This window comes from Podarcis bocagei (assembly GCF_964188305.1).
Source record: "Podarcis bocagei genome assembly, chromosome: 4".
NCBI classification, from domain to species: Eukaryota; Metazoa; Chordata; class Lepidosauria; order Squamata; family Lacertidae; genus Podarcis; species Podarcis bocagei.
Window position 1 is genome coordinate 1,028,115 of NC_138128.1, and position 19,615 is coordinate 1,047,729.

The window sequence follows — 19,615 nt, forward strand, 5'->3', positions numbered from 1 at the left end:
GAGCAAGACCTGTTGAAATGCAGAGTGCTGGAGCAGAAGAATTCAATGCGGAAGACCAGCTCCAATTCACTTCTGATGCTCAACAGCCCCCCAATTGCATTCCTCATAACTTGAATCCATGTGAATCCATCTACTATCCGGAGGAAACCTCAAAAATGAAGCAGCAAACTGAAATGGCAGCAAGAATCTCACAGCAAATTCACTGGGATGCTGATTCAAGAATACTCACGTGTCGTAGGAGAGGCTGATCTGATTGTGGTGCTGGTGGTGGAGCTGCGAAGTGAGGTTGTTGTTGATGTTTCTGCAGTGATGAGAAATGAATAGATCCTTTAAGCTTCCATCTGGGGGCAGAAGGTTTACAGACCAAAAGCAGCCAGACATAAAGAATGCTTTGGTATACACAAACTAGCTCAAGGTACTAGATTCAGGTAGGTAGCCGTATTGGTCTGACGCAGTCAAAATATATAAAAAATTGTCCAGTAGCACCTTACAGACCAATCAAGCTTGTTCTGGGTATGAGCTTTCGTGTGCATGCATACTTCTTCAGATACCCTGAAACAGAAGTCGCCAGACCTATATATATAGTGGGAGGGTGGGGTTTTAGGAGATAGGTGATTGACTCAATGGGTATGGTAAACCTGTTGACGACTGTTAACGACTGCAATTAGTCCCACAGGAAAAAGCAAGGGATAGTATGCAGATGATTAGCATATGTAATGAGACAGGAATCCAATATCTCTATTAAGACCAGGTCTCTCCATCACCCATCAACCACCCATCTCCTACCCATCTCCCATCAACCACCCATCTCCATAACCCTCTTTATTCTCACCTGTGGTCAGCGTGGCTGGTCTGCTGGTGGTGGCCGGGGTGGGTGTTGCTGCTGTATGTCCTATGATGAGAAATTGCATTTGTTCCTTAAGAATAAATCTCAGGTTAGTCTGGGGTTCAGGGGAGAATGTCCTTACTAAAAGTGCCCAAAGAGAGACACACATTGCACATAGGCAGACACAAAACACTTAGTTTCCAAATGTGTAGGGGCTCAGGATGTAGGACCCTCTGGGAGCAGCCCGTGACCAAAGCCTGGCGGGTCTTTCATCATCTGGGGACCTTGAAGGGACCAGGGAGGAGATGGGGAGGGCAGCAACTTGGGGAAATAGACCAGGGTGGGCTCTGGTGAAATGACATCAGCAGCAGCATTTATTATGATCTGTATTTTTTATTGCCAGTATAGCCTCCCAAACAGTTGACAAATAGCAAAAATCTGTTCTATAAACATTAAAAAGGTAAAGGTAAAGGACAGCTGACAGTTAAGTCCAGTCACAGAGGACTGGGGTTGCAGCACTCATCTCATTTTAGTGACCGAGGGAGCCGACGTTTGTCTGCAGACAGTCATGTGACCAGCATGACTAAGCCGCTTCTGGTGAAACCAGAGCAGCGCACAGAAAGGCTGTTTACCTTCCAGCTGGAGTGGGACCTATTTATCTACTTGCACTCTTGTGCTTTCGAACTGCTAGGTTGGCAGGAGCAGGGCCCGAGCAACGGGAGATCACCCCATCGCGGGGATTCGAACCACCGACCTTCTGATCGGCAAGCCCAAGAGGCTCAGTGGTTTAGACCACAGCGCCACCCGCGTCCCCTCTATAAACATTAAACACCCCAAATTTAAAAGCCAAGTTTGTTTCTCTCTCACAGACAGATACTTCAGGGTCATTAAAAACAAAAAAACCCACTTCAGCAAAACTGAATGTTCCATTGACGCTCTCCCCACTCCCATCCAGAAGCAGCCCCACTGAGAAGCTTTGGTTGTGGGGTGGGGTGGGATCTTACCTGGGCAATACCCCTCTTCCATGGAGACGTCATCCACAGCCACATCACTGCGGAAGTCTTCCCCTCGCCTGCCTTCCAGGACTATCTAGGAAGAAAAGGAATCTCTGGTCAGTTTCATGGCTAGCCAAGGCTCAGGTGTTGCTGGCCACACCTGCCGAAGCCTCACCTGCGAGGGTTTCTGTTACCTGCATTTCTTCCCTGGGAGCCACGCTGACTTCCCCTCTGTGCCAATGGTTGCCTTTGTTCCCAGTTCGGGTCCAGATCAGCCGAGGTGACGCACCTTTAAACACCACATAAACTCGCAGAGCCATTGCTTGTGCCGCGCCATACATGTGGTACCAGAAGGAGAAACAGCGAGGGCGGCGGGAAGTGCAGGTGGGGCTGGCCAGGTGGGTTGCGTCTCCTGGGCTGACAGCATTTCCTTGCAGGTAAATGAAATAGCCCCCTGGAAAAGAGAGCCACGCGTGAAATGGACAGATCCCGATATTGTCTGGTCACTGGAGAGCTGGCGACTGCAATGCCACCTCTGGGCAAATTTTGGTCAAGAATTGCTGGCTCATGGTTTTCAAAGGCCTGATTTTTTGGGTGAGGTCCAGATTTTGCCATTCCAATTTCAAACGGGAAAATTCCTGTGCATGGTGAAGGCGACTGCCTCAGAGAACTATGGAGTGGAATGGAAGCGAATTTTGGTCAAGAATTGCTGGCTCATGGTTTTAAAAGACCTTTGGGCCACTGGCAGGAATGATGCTCTAGTCTAGGGGTGTCCCACTCCCAAGAGACTGTGATCTACTTACAGAATTAAAAACTGACAGTGATGGGTTCAGGGCAAAGTTGTTGAGGAGCTTTTTTTAGGGAGGAGAAGTAAAGCCCCATTTTTAGGGTGCCGGGCAAAGGTTTTGTTATGTACTAAGCAGGTAGGATCCTAGAATGCAAAACTGATTGGCTTGCATGAGCAGCCCAATCTGGTTCCAGGGGGGAAGCAGAATCAGCCAGTCAGATTTACACTCATTATGTAAATAATGCATATAAAAGCCTGAGGTTTGGGGGGGAATTCAATCACTGTTTTACAAGCCCCGTTTGGGGGGGGGGATTTGGGGGGAGAAAGAGGAACAGCCCCTCACCAGCAGATCGCTGGGGAAACAAGCAGCCTCCCTGAATAAACTCCACCTTCCGTTCTGCAGATCGTGAAACAATGGCGGGCAGGGCAAGATTCTATTTTGCAAACGCTAAGGAAAGGGACCCAGCGATCGACCGCAATCTACCAAAACCTCCCAGGGATCTACCAGTAGATTATGATCAACCTGTTGGACATTCCTGCTTTAGTGCATTAGGGAAGTTTGCCATCACTGTATGCTGAATAAGGTGCCCAGATTCCAGGGCTGCCGCTGCTGCAATCTAAGAAGTCTAAGTAATAATAATAATAATAATAATAATAATAATAATAATAATAATAATAATAATATTGATACTCTGCCCATCTGCCTCCGTTGCCCCAGCCTCTCTGGGTGGCTTCCAACATAATAACAACACTGCAAACCTCAAGCATCGAAAACATTCTGCCTCCAGCTGTCTTTGGGGGCCTCTCACATTTCTTTTAGAGTGTCAGGAGCCAATGGCCCTCTGGAAGGCTTCCTGCAGTGGCCACGGTCTGCCCCTCACCTCCTGAAGTGTGGTCATAGGGCGGCCCAGTGTCTGCTGAGGGTGTGGGGCCTTTGTGCCGCTTCCAGTCAAATGTGTCCGCGGGCAGCTGTCTCCAGGAGCAGAAGTCCACGTCAAAGGAGCAAGAGAAATCGCAGTGAACCCAGGGATCTGGCGAAGCAAGAAAGAGAAGGGTTCGTGTGCATCCATGGAAGGCCCAGTCTCATGGGACTGGGGAAGGGTGGAATTGCTGGGTGAATTGGCCAAATGCAGTTTATGTGGTCCTCTTTCTGCAACCAGATGGCCACTTCTGTTCCATTGGATGCTGGTGGGTTCCCCAATGGAAACTCCAGAGGGAAGCCCACTTCATTCTGTGCACCTGCCCCCTTCTCTCTCCCCTCCAGCTGATGGTCCCTTGTCCCCCTCCCTGTGACCCCAGGCTGCATGGACCCAGCTGGCAGGAGGTAGCTGCTTCCTGCTAGAGCCAGCCAGGCAAGGAAAATTGCCATCTTCTAAGGGACCAGGTAGTCCATCGCTGAGCAAGACAAGTAGGGGAGATGTGGGGTTTCTACCAGGGCAGAGCGCTGCTTCCCTCTTAGTGCTCCCCGCCATGGGCTCAGTCTCTAGGTTCCCATCGTGTCCGCATACCTGGTGCAGGAGTTGGCATGGTTGTCCACAGTGGGGTGGTGAAGAGAGGCGCTGAAGAATGAAGGACAGGGTCAACTTAGGGATGTGTCTTTGAGCTCACCAGTCACCCGCCTTCCTACTGATTAATTGATCGCTTCCATCTGTGCATTTCCAAAACCTCAACTGATGTGTGATACTGAATGGCCATCGCTCAGTGGCAGAGCGCTGAGTACAGTAGATATCAGCATCAATCCCCAGCATCTCCAAGTAGGGTTGGATGAGTCCCCTGCCTGAAATCCTGGAGAGCTGCTGTCAGTCAGTGCAGACAATACTGGGGTAGATGGACTCAGTAATACTGGGGTAGATGGACTCTGTTCCCAAGATGGGTTCAGATAGGCTCACTCCAAAGCAACGCAGGGGAAAAACCGGGACGCCATCTTCCAAGTCACATGACCCACATGAGATCACAGTCCTGGAAAGTGCTTTTTTAAAGGCATGGTACCCCAAAACTGTTGCACAAGACCACAGCTCCAGAAAAGTCCTTTGGGGGGGGCAAGAATGCAGCCCCAAATCACACGAGAGCACAGCACCCCAAATGGCCGCCGTGCTCTGCCATGAAAACATGGGATGTCCCCAACTGGGATAGATGAGGGGTATGTGGTCAGAAGGTGAGAAGTCCCCGCTCGCTACCTGCTGTCGTTCTCTTAACTTATTGTTAATGGAAAGGCCACAGCAACGTAACAGGAGGAATCACACTGAACAGAAGGATCTGACAAACTGGGAAGCAAGCAAAAGGCCCCTCGCTGTTGCATTGTTCTCTTAACTCATGGGTAGGCAACCTAAGGCCCGGGGGCCGGATCCGGCCCAATCGCCTTCTCAATCCAACCCGCGGACGGTCTGGGAATCAGCGTGTTTTTACATGAGTAGAATGTGCTTTGATTTAAAATGCATCTCTGGGTTATTTGTGGGGCATAGGAATTCGTTCACCCCCCCATATAGTCCAGCCCCCCACAAGGTCTGAGGGACAGTGGACCGGCCCCCTGCTGAAAAAGTTTGCTGACCCCTGTCTTAACTCATCCCCTGTTGTACTAACACCCAGTTCCTCGGTCTCTGGCACTCCAGATCTTTGTTTCATTTCCGCTGTTTTGTCCAGGTTTCTTCAACCCTCCCTTCATCCCATCCTCAAAGCAGGCCTTTCAGGCTGGTTAGGTTCAAAGTGAAGCATGGTGGTCACAGGACCATCGAATCAGCTTCATAGCTGAGTAGATATTCCAACCCAGGTCTTTCCAGACACTAGGCTTGGCCATTAACTGGTTAATCTAGGATTCCAGCCTGTTCCCTCTGATCGTCTTTGAATTAATAATTGTGCACGTCGTCCCCCCCAAAAAAAAAAATTTGGGGGGCTCACTTGTTTCTGGGATTGTTGTAGGAGGAGTCGTAGAACTGGAGACATCTGCAGGAATAAAGAAAATTATTAATGTACTGAGAGTTGAAGAAACTAACCAGGTCAAGATGATGTGCCAGTTATTACGTCCATCATCTTATTTCACAGAGTCCCAGGCTATGACCCGTAGTTACAAACTGATTTATTGTGTAATGGGTTTAGGGGTTGCTCGTGCGTAAGTTGCCGCCACTCCTGGCTAGGTTACCTGGTTAACCCTTTCTGACTGAACAGCCTCCAGCATCGTGACTGTCTCAGTCGCTGGCAGAATCCGTCAGTGGGCGTTTCTTAAACTTCTTCCAGCACAAAAGTTCCTTGACGCCAAGTCTCCTCCTACTCTCCCTGCGCGGAAGTCTTCTGCGCAGGGAGGGTGTGGGCAGTGGAGTGCCCCCCTTCTCTACTGGTGTTACGCTGATTTCCTTCCCCAGCAGACGGGCTCCCTCTCTCCCTACTGGGACCCCTCTCTTTAATTCATGTTAAATTGCTGTTTTAGGGGTTGTTTTTAAAAATCTTCATCCGTTTTGTATTCTTTTCTATGGGAAAGCAGTGTGCCTTGGTTTTGGAACGCTTTGGTTTTGGAATGAACTTCCGGAACAGATTAAGTTTGAGAACCAAGGTATCACTGTACTGAGCTTTTACTTCCACTAAATTTGAGTGCTGGTGGTGCCACAGGGCTGGCTACTCATTTCCTCCAAACCCCCCTTTATCCCCCTCCACAAAGGCGTAGACAGAGGAACCCTGCGTTCTCCTGAAAGGGATTTATTTTTCATGAGCACGTGGGATAACTTTCAGGAATGTCCTGATACAATCAGGGCACTTTGATCTCCTGCTTCTGTTTTGCAAAAACAGGGCCCTGGCCTTTCTGTGGGTATCACAAGCCCACCGCTGAGCACCAACTCCTTGCTGTGAGGCAAACGTCACGAAATTATTCCTGTTCCAGTTAGGATTGAAACCCGGAGGGAAAGCTTGCTTACCGCAAGGCCCACTCCTGACAGCCACGTTGTCCAGCGCTATGTCGCCGCGTTCCGTCAACCCTCGGATCGCCACAAAGGCCACCTAGTGAAGGAGAAGAAGTGTGCATGCACACGAAAGCTCATACCAAGAACTAACTTAGTTGGTCTTTAAGGTGCTACTGGAAGAAAAATTTTTTTATAGTGAAGGAGAGTTAAAGCAACACAGTCCAATCCCCAGTCAGACCAAGCAGCCTTGCCCAGAGAGTCTGAAGAAATGAACTTATGCTGCCAATTCTCGTAGTAAAGGTAAAGGGACCCCTGACCATTAGGTCCAGTTGTGGCCGACTCTGGGGTTGTGCCGCTCATCTCGCTTTACTGGCCGAGGGAGCCAGTAAATATAAGTGGTATATATAATTTGTCCAAATAAATAATTTCTGCCATGTCATTTAAGGAAAGAAGGTTATTTTGTTGCTGTTGTTCCGGCAATATGAAGACAGAGGATCTTGCCAATCGTATTTTTCGCCCCATAGGGCGCACTGGCCCATAGGGCGCACCTAGTTTTTTGGGGGGGAAATAAAGAAAAAAATATTCCCCCCCCCAGGCGTGGGGCTGGGGCGGGGGAAGCCCGGGCTTCCCCCGACCCCCGACCCCAGCCCCCAGAAGAGGCTACTATCCGCAAGCCTAGGGAGCTTGGCGGGAAGTCGCGCCAGTCTTCCCAGGCTTGCGGATATCTGCCCGAAGCCCGGGGCTCGCTGAGCGTGCCCCAGGCTTCGGGATGCAGGCAGCTCTCCGCAAGCCGTGGGAGAGCTGCGCGACTTCACGCCGGGCTCCCAAGGCTTGTGGATAGCTTCCTGAAGCCTGGAGAGTGGGAGGGGTCGGTGCGCACCGACCCCCCTCGCTCTCCAGGCTTTAGCGAAAGCCTGCATTCGCCCCATAGGACGCGCACACATTTCCCCTTCATTTTTGGAGGGGGAAAAGTGTGTCCTACGGGGCGAAAAATACGGTACTTCAATCACACACAAATATCTACGAGTTGCTCCTGATCTACCTTGGGAACGCAAGAAGGGTCTTCCTGGATCAGGCCCAGAAGGTGCTCATCTAGAGCAGCAGTCTCTTCTGCCTATGAGAACCCCACATTCATAGAATCATAGAATCCTAGAGTTGGAAGAGACCACAAGGGCCATCGAGTCCAACCCCCTGCCAAGCAGGAAACACCATCAGAGCACTCCTGACATATGGTTGTCAAGCCTCTGCTTAAAGACCTCCAAAGTAGGAGACTCCACCACACTCCTTGGCAGCAAATTCCACTGTCGAACAGCTCTTACTGTCAGGAAGTTCTTCCTAATGTTTAGGTGGAATCTTCTTCCTTGTAGTTTGGCTCCATTGCTCCGTGTCCGCTTCTCTGCAGCAGCAGAAAACAACCTTTCTCCCTCCTCTATGTGACATCCTTTTATATATTTGAACATGGCTATCATATCACCCCTTAACCTCCTCTTCTCCAGGCTAAACATGCCCAGCTCCCTTAGCCGTTCCTCATAAGGCATCGTTTCCAGGCCTTTGACCATTTTGGTTGCCCTCCTCTGGACACGTTCCAGTTTGTCAGTGTCCTTCTTGAATGTGGTGCCCAGAACTGGACACAGTACTCCAGGTGAGGTCTGACCAGAGCAGAATACAGTGGCACTATTACTTCCCTTGATCTAGATGCTATACTCCTATTGATGCAACCTATTGCTCAACCCTGTTCTATATCACTACAGAAAAAGGCAATTAATGTACGGTTTCCAGATTTTTTTCAATTAATCCAGGGACATTTTTCTCCCCCCCCCTTTTTTTCCTTTTTTTTTTTTTTTTTTTTGAAGCTGAGTAGCAACAGGGAGTCAATAGTGGGGATGTTGAGGCAAAAGACCCTGGGCCCAAGCCCACATGCATATTGTATAAAGGTGCAAAGCCCTTCTTTCGCACCTTGTGAAACATACATGCGCAGAGTTTTTTAAAAACTGGGCAATGGTGCACCGCCCACCCATGACTCCCGAGCCTCCCCTGGTCTCCTTCCCCCTTTGTTTTGACAAATCGGGGGAGGCTCGGGAGTCGTGGGCAGGTGGCCGTTGTCCAGGAGAGGTGCAAGGCGTGCAGTTTCTCTGCCAGGCAAGGTGCAAAGTCCTTCTTTCCCACCCTGTGAAACATAAATGCGCAGAGTTTTAAAAAAAACTGGGCAATGCTCACCTGCCTGCAACTCCCGAGCCTCCCCCAATCAGTCAAAACAAAGGGGGAAGGGGGCAGGAGATCTGTACCACCGGACGGCCCTGGTTCCCCTTCGGCAGTGGCGGTGGCAGAGGCAATTAGCAGCCCGGAGCGAGCCTGGTAGTGCGGTTAGCTCTGGCTGGTTTCAGGAGCTGCTCACTGCCATGGTATTTTTCCTCTCCGGAAGTCCCCATATGATGTGTCTTGTGAGCAACACATCATATGGGGACTTCCAGCAAGGCAAAATGGCGGGTGTCACAGCAGTGAGCAGCTCCTGAAGCCAGCCAGAGCCAACTGCACTACCAGGCTGGCTCCGGGCTGCTGAGGCTGCCGCTGCCACGTTTCCCGGGGACAGATTTGCAAATCTGGGGACATTCCGGGGACAGAATTTGTCCGGGGACAGATTTGCCAATTTGGGGACTGTCCCTGGAAACGGGGGGTGTCCGGTAACCCTAAATTAATGTACCGTATTTTTCGCTCTATAAGACGCACCAGACCACAAGACACACCTAGTTTTTGGAGGAGGAAAACAAGAAAAAAAATATTCTGAATCTCAGAAGCCAGAACAGCAAGAGGGATCGCTGTGCAGTGAAAGCAGCAATCCCTCTTGCTGTTCTGGCTTCTGGGATAGCTGCGCAGCCTGCATTCGCTCCATAAGACGCACACGCATTTCCCCTTACTTTTTAGGAGGGAAAAAGTGAGTCTCACAGAGCAAAAAATACGGTAGTTGATGAACTTGCAAGCACCATTCTGCTTTCTTCCTTCTCTTCACGCTCCCCAGCCATGTATACAGCACAGAGTGCTTTCATATGCCTTACCTTGATGTCCCTCTCTCTCAAGAAATACACGGATATGGACCCATGCAGCCAGTCTGTGCTCTGAACCCCCTTTCGATGCCACAACATGAATTCGTCCTCATCGGTCAAGATGACAACTTTCAGCTCATTTGAATCCTCTGAGCCGGACATGTGATACCAGAAATCGATGCATATTTCCCCGGAGACCACAAGCTCCTGGCTCTCAAGGGTGGTGGTGTCAAAGGGAAGGAGGTTGCTGGCTTCTTGGTAGATGAAATAGCCCTCTGGAAGGAGAAGTGAAACACACAGAAAGGTTGTAAACTCTCCTTTGGGGCCTCTGCTTGGAAGCAGAGAGCAAGCGCTTTAGGATGGAATGCAAGAGCTACAGGCAGAGGGGTCCTGACAACAGGAATAATAATAATAATAATAATAATAATAATAATAATAATAATAATAATAATAATAATAATAATAATAATAATAATAATATATTTATACCCCGCCCATCTGGCTGGGCTTCCCCAGTTTCCAACAAAATATTAAAATACAGTAATGCATCAAACATTAAAAACTACCCTAAACAGGGCTACTTTCAGATGTCTTCTAAAAGTCCGGTAGTTGTTTATCTCTTTGACATCTGGTGGGAGGGTGTTTCACAGGGAGGGGCCACCACCGAGAAGGCCCTCTGCCTGGTTCCCTGTAACTTGGCTTCTCGTAGTGAGGGAACCACCAGAAGGCCCTCGGAGCTGGACCTGAATGTCCGGGCAGAATGATTGTGGTGGAGACGCTCCTTCAGGTATACTGGACCGAGGCTGCTTAGGGCTTTCAAGGTCAGCACCAACACTTTGAATTGTGCTCGGAAACGTACCGGGAACCAGTGTAGGTCTTTCAAGTGGTGTTTTGTGGTCTCTGCAGCTGCCCCCAGTCACCAGTCTAGCTGCCGCATTCTGGATTAGTTGTAGTTTCCGGGTCACCTTCAAAGGTAGCCCCACGAAGAGCGCATTGCAGTAGTCCAAGTGGGAGATAACCGGAGCATGCACCACTCTGGCGAGACAGTCTGCGGGCAGGGAGGGTCTCATCCTGCGTACCAGGTGAGCTGGGAGACAGCTGCCCTGGACACAGAAGCCTTGCCGGAAAAACTTACCCTTTCCCAAACTCCATTCAGGAGACTCTGGGAGGGGCTGCTGCCAGCTGAACTGTGCGTGTGAGCAGAAGTTTTGGGGGACTGGGCCCTAAGTCACATGACTGAGCTGAATAGGGTTTGGAATAGATGGACTGGGTTTCGGACTGCGCAGGAAGTGATGCAAAGTCAGATAATCGTAGCAAACAAGCTCAAATATGATAGCATGGAGGGAGAAATGGAAAGTTATGCTGAACCACAGAGATGGAAGGGATCTCCTGTGATGAAGGAATCATAAGTAAAGAATCCCTGACAGGTGACTATCCAACCTCTGCCTAAAAACCTCCAGCGAAGGAGAGAACGCTGAGAAATGCTGTAAAATAACAGCAAAATCAGGACTCATTCTTATAAAGTCCTAATCCTAATATAGGTAAAGGTAAAGGGACCCCTGACCGTTAGGTCCAGTCGTGGTGGACTCTGGGGTTGCGGCGCTCATCTCGCTTTATTGGCTGAGGGAGCCGACGTACAGTTTCCGGGTCATGTGGCCAGCAGGACTAAGCCGCTTCTGGCAAACCAGAGCAGCGCACGGAAATGCCGTTTACCTTCCTGCCGGAGTGGTACCTATTTATCTACTTGCACTTTGACGTGCTTTCAAACTGCTAGGTTGGCAGGAGCAGGGACTGAGCAAGGAGAGCTCACCCCGTCGTGGGGATTGGAACCGCCGACCTTCTGATTGCCAAGTCCTAGGCTCTGTGGTTTAACCCACAGCCCCACCCACATCCCCGAATCCTAATATATTATATAATTTATATAATATTTACTAATCCTAGTATATTACAGTAGTACCTTTGTTTAAGAACAGCTTAGTTTATGAACAACTTGGATTAAGAACAATGCAAACCCGGAAATAGGTGTTTTGGTTTGTGAACTTTGCCTTGGAAGCAGAACATGTTCCGCTTCCTATTGAGTGTTTTCCTTTCGTAAATTTCCCCGCTGCTATGGGAAAGCACACCTTGGTTTAAGAATGCTTTGGTTTAAGAGCTGACTTCCGGAACGGATTAAGTTCGTAAACCAAGGTACTACTATATATAAATCCTGGTCTGAAATAAACAAAATTCTTTCCCCAAAGCTTACTGAGTCCGCTGGTGGGTGAATATTTGGGTCTTTGATGGCAAGGAGGGTTGGGGGGGGGGGCTTGCTATATAACGTTACACTACAGCTACCCAAATCCCTGACCATTAGCCTGTGATGTAAGTCATGGGCCCTGCCTGCTGCTTCAAATATCACTGGTTTGATCCTTTCTATATATAGGGTGTCCGTGACTGGACCCAACGGTCAGGGGTCCCTTTACCTTTACCTTTTTACATTCTGCATGGACTGGTGGCCTGGCAACATGTGCAAATGGCTTTCTGTTGAGTCTGTCAGCTGTTGAGTCCTGAGCACCCACACAACACAGAGGTGATATTTGGAGTTTTTGTTTTTGCTATTTTTTATTTAAAAAATTGCATTTTTGTTTGTGTGGCTTTTTCATTTTTTTTTACTGTGACTTGTTCTTTGTTTTATGGGACTGACTTGCGACTGCGCCTTGTGACTTCGTTTTTGTGACTGTGTGGAACCCAGTTCAACTAGTGGTTGATTGTGTGACTGCAGAAATAGATAAAAGCTTCCCCATCCAAACAATGACTATCATCAGCGCACGTAAGAAAAAATAATAATTTTAATTTTTATCATCTACAATACCGTCTTATTCATTTTATAGTACAGTACATTGATTATTGCCTTCATTTTATGGATCAGTGGTCTTGCTAGACAGTAAAATCCATGTTAAATTGTTGTTTTAGGGGTTGTTTTTAAGAGTCTGAAATGGATTAATCCATTTTGCATTACTTTCTATGGGAAAGCACACTTTGGTTTAAGGACACTTTGGTTTAAGAATGGACTTCTGGAACGGATTAAGTTCGTAAACCAAGGCACTGTATAGGAAGCAGAGGCCTCACAACTTATTGTTCAAACTTATTTCCACCTGTACGACTGGCAGGTGTCCCCCATCTTACATTTGTGCAACTGCTTTCTGCCTAAGTGCAGAAACTTACATATGCCTCTATTGAAATTCATTGTGTTAGCTTGCGCCCAGTTCTCCAGTCTGTTTGGGTCATCTTGAATCCCAATTCTGTCTTCTGTGGCATTAGCTACCCCTGCCAGTTTGGTGTCACCTGCAGATTGGATGAACACCTCCTTCCTTCTTTCCTTCCTTCCTTCCTTCCTTCCTTCCTTCCTTCCTTCCTCCAGGTCATCTGCCCATATATTCTCCCTCCCTCCGTCCCCCATCCCCCCCCCTTTGGTGGATCTTTGGCTGCGTTGCCACAAAACCAACACCTACTTCCATCAGGATAATCCCCCTCTGGGCCTGCTCCGAGGGTCGGCATTCCACCTCTACGCCGGATCCAGCTTCCAAAGCTACTGCTATAGGACTGTTTCCAGTTGCAAAAGGGATTGAGGTTGTCATTGAAGTCGCAGCTGGCTAGGATGCCTGGAACACAGAAGCAGGGGCGTCTTTACCCGGGGGTGCAAGGGGTGCAGGGCACCCGGGTCCCGAATTCTGGGGGGTACCAGGAGCCCACCGCTGAAGCCGCCTAAGCTCTTAACTATCTACCTGTCATGAAATAATAAATAATTTTGATCAAGCTAGAAAAACAAAACACGTATATAACTAGGTATTACTGAAATGCATACCTGTTTCGCTAAAGGACTTTCAACTTTGTGCGCACATTTACCAAAGACGCGCTACGCCAGCAGCGGCGCTTGTCATTCTCAATGGCACTGTGCACGCAAAATTAACTCTTACATCAAAATATTATGTTACGTATTGTATTGAGCTGCTACGCGGCAGCGCGGTGAGTCAATGGCACCTTTGACAGAACTGATGTTTCTCTTAAGTAGGTGCCTAAACAATACTTATAAGTTTAAGTGTGGTGGTGTTGCATACTTAAGTATACGTGTATTGTAAAGAAATGAGCAAACAAAAAAGTTTGTTTCTTTTCCCTCCCTTCTTTCGTAAACTAGGCGTAAGCATGGTTTCTGACATAAGCATAATAAAAAGTTAACTCGGGGGCTAAACTACATTTGGGGGCGCTGGCTGGATCTTTGCACCCCAGCGGTGCATATGCTAAAGACAGCCGTGCACAGAAGCATCGTGAGATGGAGGCGTGGGGCTCCCTGGGCCGCTGGGCAGGAGCAACGGGAGCCGTTACACAAAGGAGAGTTGCCAAGAGAGGTGCCTACCTGTGTCATAAGCCCAGGCATCCCTAGTAAGGGTTGGAACTCGGTCTTCTGCCCTGCTAGGAGAGATGTAAGCAGATTAGGTCAGGTGTAGGCAGACTTGCAGGAATCGCTTTGCTTTTTTAATTAGAACCCAGAGATCTAACAACCAGAGTCAGGTATAAACGACACACTCAGAGAATGAAGAAAGTCCTGTCCTCAGAGAACAAGGATTCCCGGCCAACGCACCAAGAAATGTAGCCTTATTGGAGTTCACTGACTGGGTCTGCGTTGCTCCGGGACAGGAGGAAGGAAGTCAAAATGACACCGAGTTGGTTCAAAGAAAGAGTTTATTCTGCTCTCCGGATAGCAGAAGGCACTTGCGTGGTGAGTCCACAGCAAGTCCAAAGAAATGACAAGTTTCATGCAGTATTTATATCCTCCAGGCACCCTCTCCCTCCTTCCAACCACGTCAGCTTATGTATGCAGGTTGACATCACATATGTTCCTGCTCTGGTACTCTCAACCATAAAAGGATCTTCCTTCCTGCACTCCTGACCATAAAAGGATATTCCTGTTCCTACTCCTATCTTGGAGCAAAAGGTCACTACTTCCGAGAACATGCTCTGGCGTTAGTCCCAGACTTGGGTCTCCCCGTCATTTGTGGTCAGAACATAAGATATGTCTGTGTCTGTTCTACTGGGAAAGTCAAGGCCAGTCTTGCCGTCAAACTGATAAGGGAGAGAGCTGTGTTCTTGTTTTGCATTTGCTCAACGGCTAAAGTTTATGCATTTTAGCTAAGGAGAAATGGGGATTTTGGTGCAGTTTAAAAATGCCTGCACAGTCAGTTTTGGGTTTGGGAAACCCATTCCTTCACTATAAGACGCACCAGACCATAAGACGCACCTAGTTTTTGGAGGAGGAAAACAAGAAAAAAATATTCTGAATCCCAGAAGCCAGAACAGCAAGAGGGATAGCCTCTTGCTGTTCTGGCTTCTGGGATAGCCACGTGAAGCCTCTCCCGGGCAGCGGGATGAAGGCCCCCCCTGCCCAGAAGAGGCTGCGCGTGGCTACGCTGCCCTCTGTCCCTTCGCCCACCTCCCACAAAAGCCAGCCAAGAGCTGTGCGCTCTTTAAAGGGAGCATGGCTCTTGCGGGCTTTTCTACAAGGTGGGAGAAGGACAACCCATCAGTGATGAAGTCTCCCCGCTGCCCTGCGGAGGCTTTGCACGGCTAAGCCAGAAACTAGAACAGTGATTTCTCTTGCTGTTCTGGCTTCTGGGATAGCTGCGCAGCCTGCATTCGCTCCATAAGACGCACACACATTCCCCCTTACTTTTTAGGAAGGAAAAGGTGTGTCTTATAGAGCAAAAAATACGGTAATTTAGGGCAGGAGGAATTTTGGATTGAAGGAGGGGAGTGTAAACGTTGCACTTTGATACCAGGGGCTTTGAATGGATGTATGGACAGCACCCCCCCCCCAAGGAATGCCTGCCTGGGCTCTCCCGCTATCTTTGCTACATTTCTCCAATCTTAAAACAGCTGCAGAAAATCTTCTCTCTTTTCTCCATCATCAGGTCTAGGCAAATCCCACTTGTGGCAGTGGAGCAAAACCATGTGCAGCTGGCCTTGGACTGAAGCTGTTAATGGTGACAGTGCTTAAAAACAATAGGGGAGGGAAGGTGGGTGGGTGGAGGGAAGCAGCTCCCCCCCCCACCTCCTGCCTTAGCAGAGAAAAATTGTTTGGGGAGGGGGCAATTTGGAGCAAAGAAACTGTAAGCATGGGAAGGGTAAATCACTGCACCTCTCCCCTTCTTCTCCTTTAAAGCCCCTCCCCTGCAAAAGAGCTGGGTTTTTTGCTGTTGTTTTACAGAAAGGTGTAAACAACTATTTATACCCTACTTTATGTGACTGTGCAGTTTGCCTCCAAGGATTTAACAAGGGGTTGTTCATATCACTCCTTCACACCTTATGACATCATACATTTGTCTTCAAGATGCCGCAAGAGACTATGTTAAATGTGAGGAGAGCTGAAGCTCTTTCACGGTGGGGACCGTTAGCCATGAATATTTGCTCTCTGCAACCGTATGCAGACTGCTAACTAGCGGAATGCAAAATGTACATTGCCAGCTATCCGTATAAAAGCATCTGCGGTTATTTATTTATTAACAATATTGACATAACCATCCAACTTGATCGACTCCAAGGAAGGATACAATGCACAACAGAAGCAGAACATGCAATCCCATAAAAAAAAGAAAGAAGCATAACTGTTTTGTGCCCAGGAGTCTAAAGCTGCCTGTTCAAGCAAGAAGTCAAGAAGCAGAAATAATAGAACAGGCAGAAGGATTTGACATAATGGGTAACTTGGCTGTTGACTCGGCGGAAGGGATGGAAATGTCCTCTTCCCAAAGTATATCCAGGGTCCGCCTTGGACTTGGACTTGGAACAGGATGATTCCCGCTCTTTGACATGCAGTGGAAAAGTGCATTTTATGTTTGGCAGGAGGATAGTGAACTCAGGATGTGGGAGACAGAATAACTTACCCTTTGATATCTGTCACCGAGAGGCAGAGGAGAAACCCGATAATCTGCTGGGTTCCCATGCTGCATTGGATGAACAAAAAACTCTTTCTGGTGCCCTCAACATAATCTTAATCCATCGCCTTTGCAAGCCAGGAGCAGAGTGAGAACGTCACCTGTCACAGCCACAGTATCAGAGTCACCTGTCCGTAAGAGGAGCTGGGCTGAGCGGAGGCGGCCATAAAAACCCGTCTGGGCAGGTGTGAGCAAGCGGAAAATGGAAAGGTGGCTGTTAGTTTTCACTCAGGAAGACCCCCTTCTTTCTGCCTACCCTCTCAGGACCAGGGTCCCAATGCAGAGTGAAGTTTTAAGTTGGGCTTGGTGGCCAAATCTAGAAGGATGACTAAGAGCCCAAAACCCCACTCCACCTGTGCAGATCTCCCAGGAAGCTGCTGTTCCCACTGGATTTGCACCTGTTCAACCGAGTCTCATGAAAGTTCCAGTACATACAGATCCTTCAAGTTGTGGGTGTCGGGAAAGCACAACGTTTTAAGTTACTGTGTGTGTGTGTGTGTGTGTGTGTGTGTGTGTGTAAGAGGGCTGAATTCACTAGATTTTTTTGACACACAGCCAAATCACACATACACACAAGCTCATTTACATGGGTTCCAACAGAGAGAACGGTCGTGTGGTCTGACCCTGCCATCAATGGCGTTACAAGGCTCACTGTTTTCCCTGAATGGCAGCATCCCTCCAGACAGGATCTCAAAAGGGGGAGATGGTCTCTCAGGCCAACGTTGCCCAATTGGGGGCCCTCCAGTTGTACTGGACTACAACTTCCGTCAGCCCTGGGCAGCCAAAATATCTGGAGGGCACCGGGTTGGGGAGAGGTGCCTCAGGCCAACGGCTAGCTGGGTCACAAGTTTCCAGAACATGCAAGTTGCCTTCAGGCAGAAATGAGCAGGACTCTCTTTGATCCAGAGCCCCTTTGCCAGCCCTAGGGATGTGGGACACTGGGCTCCTCCTGTTTCTTGATCGTTCATCCTGAATTGCTTCCTGCGGTATATTTGCATGTCTTCCCGTCGGTTGTTTATTCACCTCATGAAATAAAAATAATGCCCGACTGGTAAGCTAGTGATGTATGGAAGTGAGAACTGGACCATAAAGAAGGCTGATCGCCAAAGATTTGATGCTTTTGAATTCTGGTGCTGGAGGAGACTCTTGAGAGTCCCATGGACTGCAAGAAGATCAAACCTCTCCATTCTGAAGGAAATCAGCCCTGAGTGCTCACTGGAAGGACAGATCCTGAAGCTGAGGCTCCAAGACTTTGGCCACCTCGTGAGAAGAGAAGACTGCCTGTAAAAGACCCTGATGTTGGGAAAGATGGAGGGCACAAGGAGAAGGGGACGACAGAGGACGAGATGGTGGGACAGTGTTCTCAAAGCTACAAACATGAGTCTGACCAAACTGCGGGAGGCAGTGGAGGACAGGAGGGCCTGGCGTGCTCTGGTCCAGGGGGTCACAAAGAGTCAGACACGACTAAACAACTAAACAACAACAAAGCAAGCTGGGTGGCTGCTGTTCCTCTTGGTTATGTAAGATGGAGAGAAGCATCTTTTTCTCCTCGAGTCTGTTGGAGACGTCTTCAAAATTTCCCAGCAGGACTACCTGTCAAATAAAGGAAGAGGAGACGTGGGGGGAGTACGCTTTGTGCTCAGTGACTGCGCAGCCCTTTCCTGCAGCTCAGGTGGTTTTCCTTTCATCATGGTCCGGAGCTGGTGGTGGATGGAAGAGACAGATCAGCCTCGCTGGCTGCTGGGGCTCTGCCTCTTCACTTCCCAGAGTTTTCTCTTTTGAACTACAGCACATGGAAGCCTTTGCCAACCGGCTGCCCTCCAGGTATCCCCAGACCAAACCCCCCATCAGCCCTTGCCAGAACCCACAGGGACCCTCCTATGGCATGGCTCACTTTGATTTTGTTTGCAGTCTCTGCACTCTCTCTTTAAAGTGTTTTTTCAATTAAATTCTATTCTTATAGCACAAATAACGAAAGAGAACTTTATGAGAGAAACACTTAAAAACTGAACCGAATAAAGGCTGGCACGTGAAGTTACATTAAATAATAATAATAATAGTAATAATTTATTATTTATACCCTGCCCATCTGGCTGGGCTGCCCCAGCTGCTCTGGGCGGCTTCCAACAAAATATTAAAATACAGTAATGCATCAAACATTAAAAGCTTCCCTAAACAGGACTGCCTTGAGAAAAAATGATGACGCTAGTTATCCAGATCTCTGCAATAGGATACAGACAGGTGAGATGAAAGTAACATCATGAGAAATGAGAGAACAGCAGGTGTGGCCGACTCTGCCTTATAAATACGGGGATGGATAATATCTGAATATGTCTGCAAACATGACAGAAGGCTGGCAACACCAATTCCCACCATGTGGGAATCAGACAACCACAGTGCTTGGAAACAGGCAGTCAGGTTGTGCATCCATGGCAGTGAGCAGAGGAGGAATGAGCGCTGGAAGGGGCACAGAGAGAAGAAACGCCGTGGTGCATCTGCAGCAGAACAACCAGACACCTTCATCTGCCCCAGATGCAACAAAACATGTCTCTCCCATATCGTTCTCTGCAGTCACAGAAGATGCTGCAACCTTAAAATAAAAAAATTCCTTCCAGTAGCACCTTAGAGACCAAATAAGTTTGTTATTGGTATGAGCTTTCGTGTGCATGCACACTTCTTCAGATACCATGTGCATATCAGTGTGCATGCACACAAAAGCTCATACCAATAACAAACTTAGTTGGTCTCTAAGGTGCTACTGGAAGGAATTTTGTTGTTGTTGTTGTTTTGACTACGGCAGACCAACACGGCTGTTGTTGTTTAGTCGTTTAGTCGTGTCCAACTCTTCGTGATCCCCTGGACCAGAGCACGCCAGGCACTCCTGTCTTCCACTGCCTCCCGCAGTTTGGTCAAACTCATGCTGGCAGCTTCAAGAACACTGTCCCACCATCTCGTCCTCTGTCGTCCCCTTCTCCTTGTGCCCTCCATCTTTCCCAACATCAGGGTCTTTTCCAGGGAGTCTTCTCTTCTCATGAGGTGGCCAAAGTCTTGGAGCCTCAGCTTCACAATTTGTCCTTCCAGTGAGCTAGACCTACCTGTAACTAGAACCTTCAA

At 48.6% G+C, this 19,615-nt stretch overlaps 1 protein-coding gene across 1 annotated transcript in view; it reads right to left on the reverse strand.

Annotated features, from left to right (window-relative positions):
- LOC308584858 (MAM and LDL-receptor class A domain-containing protein 1-like) overlaps positions 1–19,615 on the reverse strand; it is a 35,662-nt gene that overhangs the window by 15,763 nt on the left and 284 nt on the right. The window contains exons 2-12 of the mRNA XM_081190066.1: positions 16,451–16,678; positions 13,930–13,985; positions 13,028–13,177; positions 9,549–9,811; positions 6,511–6,592; positions 5,504–5,548; positions 4,117–4,167; positions 3,490–3,639; positions 2,016–2,275; positions 1,831–1,915; positions 833–892 (exon numbers count right to left, since the gene is read on the reverse strand). Of these exons, the coding sequence (XP_081046192.1) occupies positions 833–892; positions 1,831–1,915; positions 2,016–2,275; positions 3,490–3,639; positions 4,117–4,167; positions 5,504–5,548; positions 6,511–6,592; positions 9,549–9,811; positions 13,028–13,177; positions 13,930–13,985; positions 16,451–16,509 (1,261 nt within the window). The 5' untranslated portion in view covers positions 16,510–16,678. The remainder of the gene's footprint in view (positions 1–832; positions 893–1,830; positions 1,916–2,015; positions 2,276–3,489; positions 3,640–4,116; positions 4,168–5,503; positions 5,549–6,510; positions 6,593–9,548; positions 9,812–13,027; positions 13,178–13,929; positions 13,986–16,450; positions 16,679–19,615) is intronic.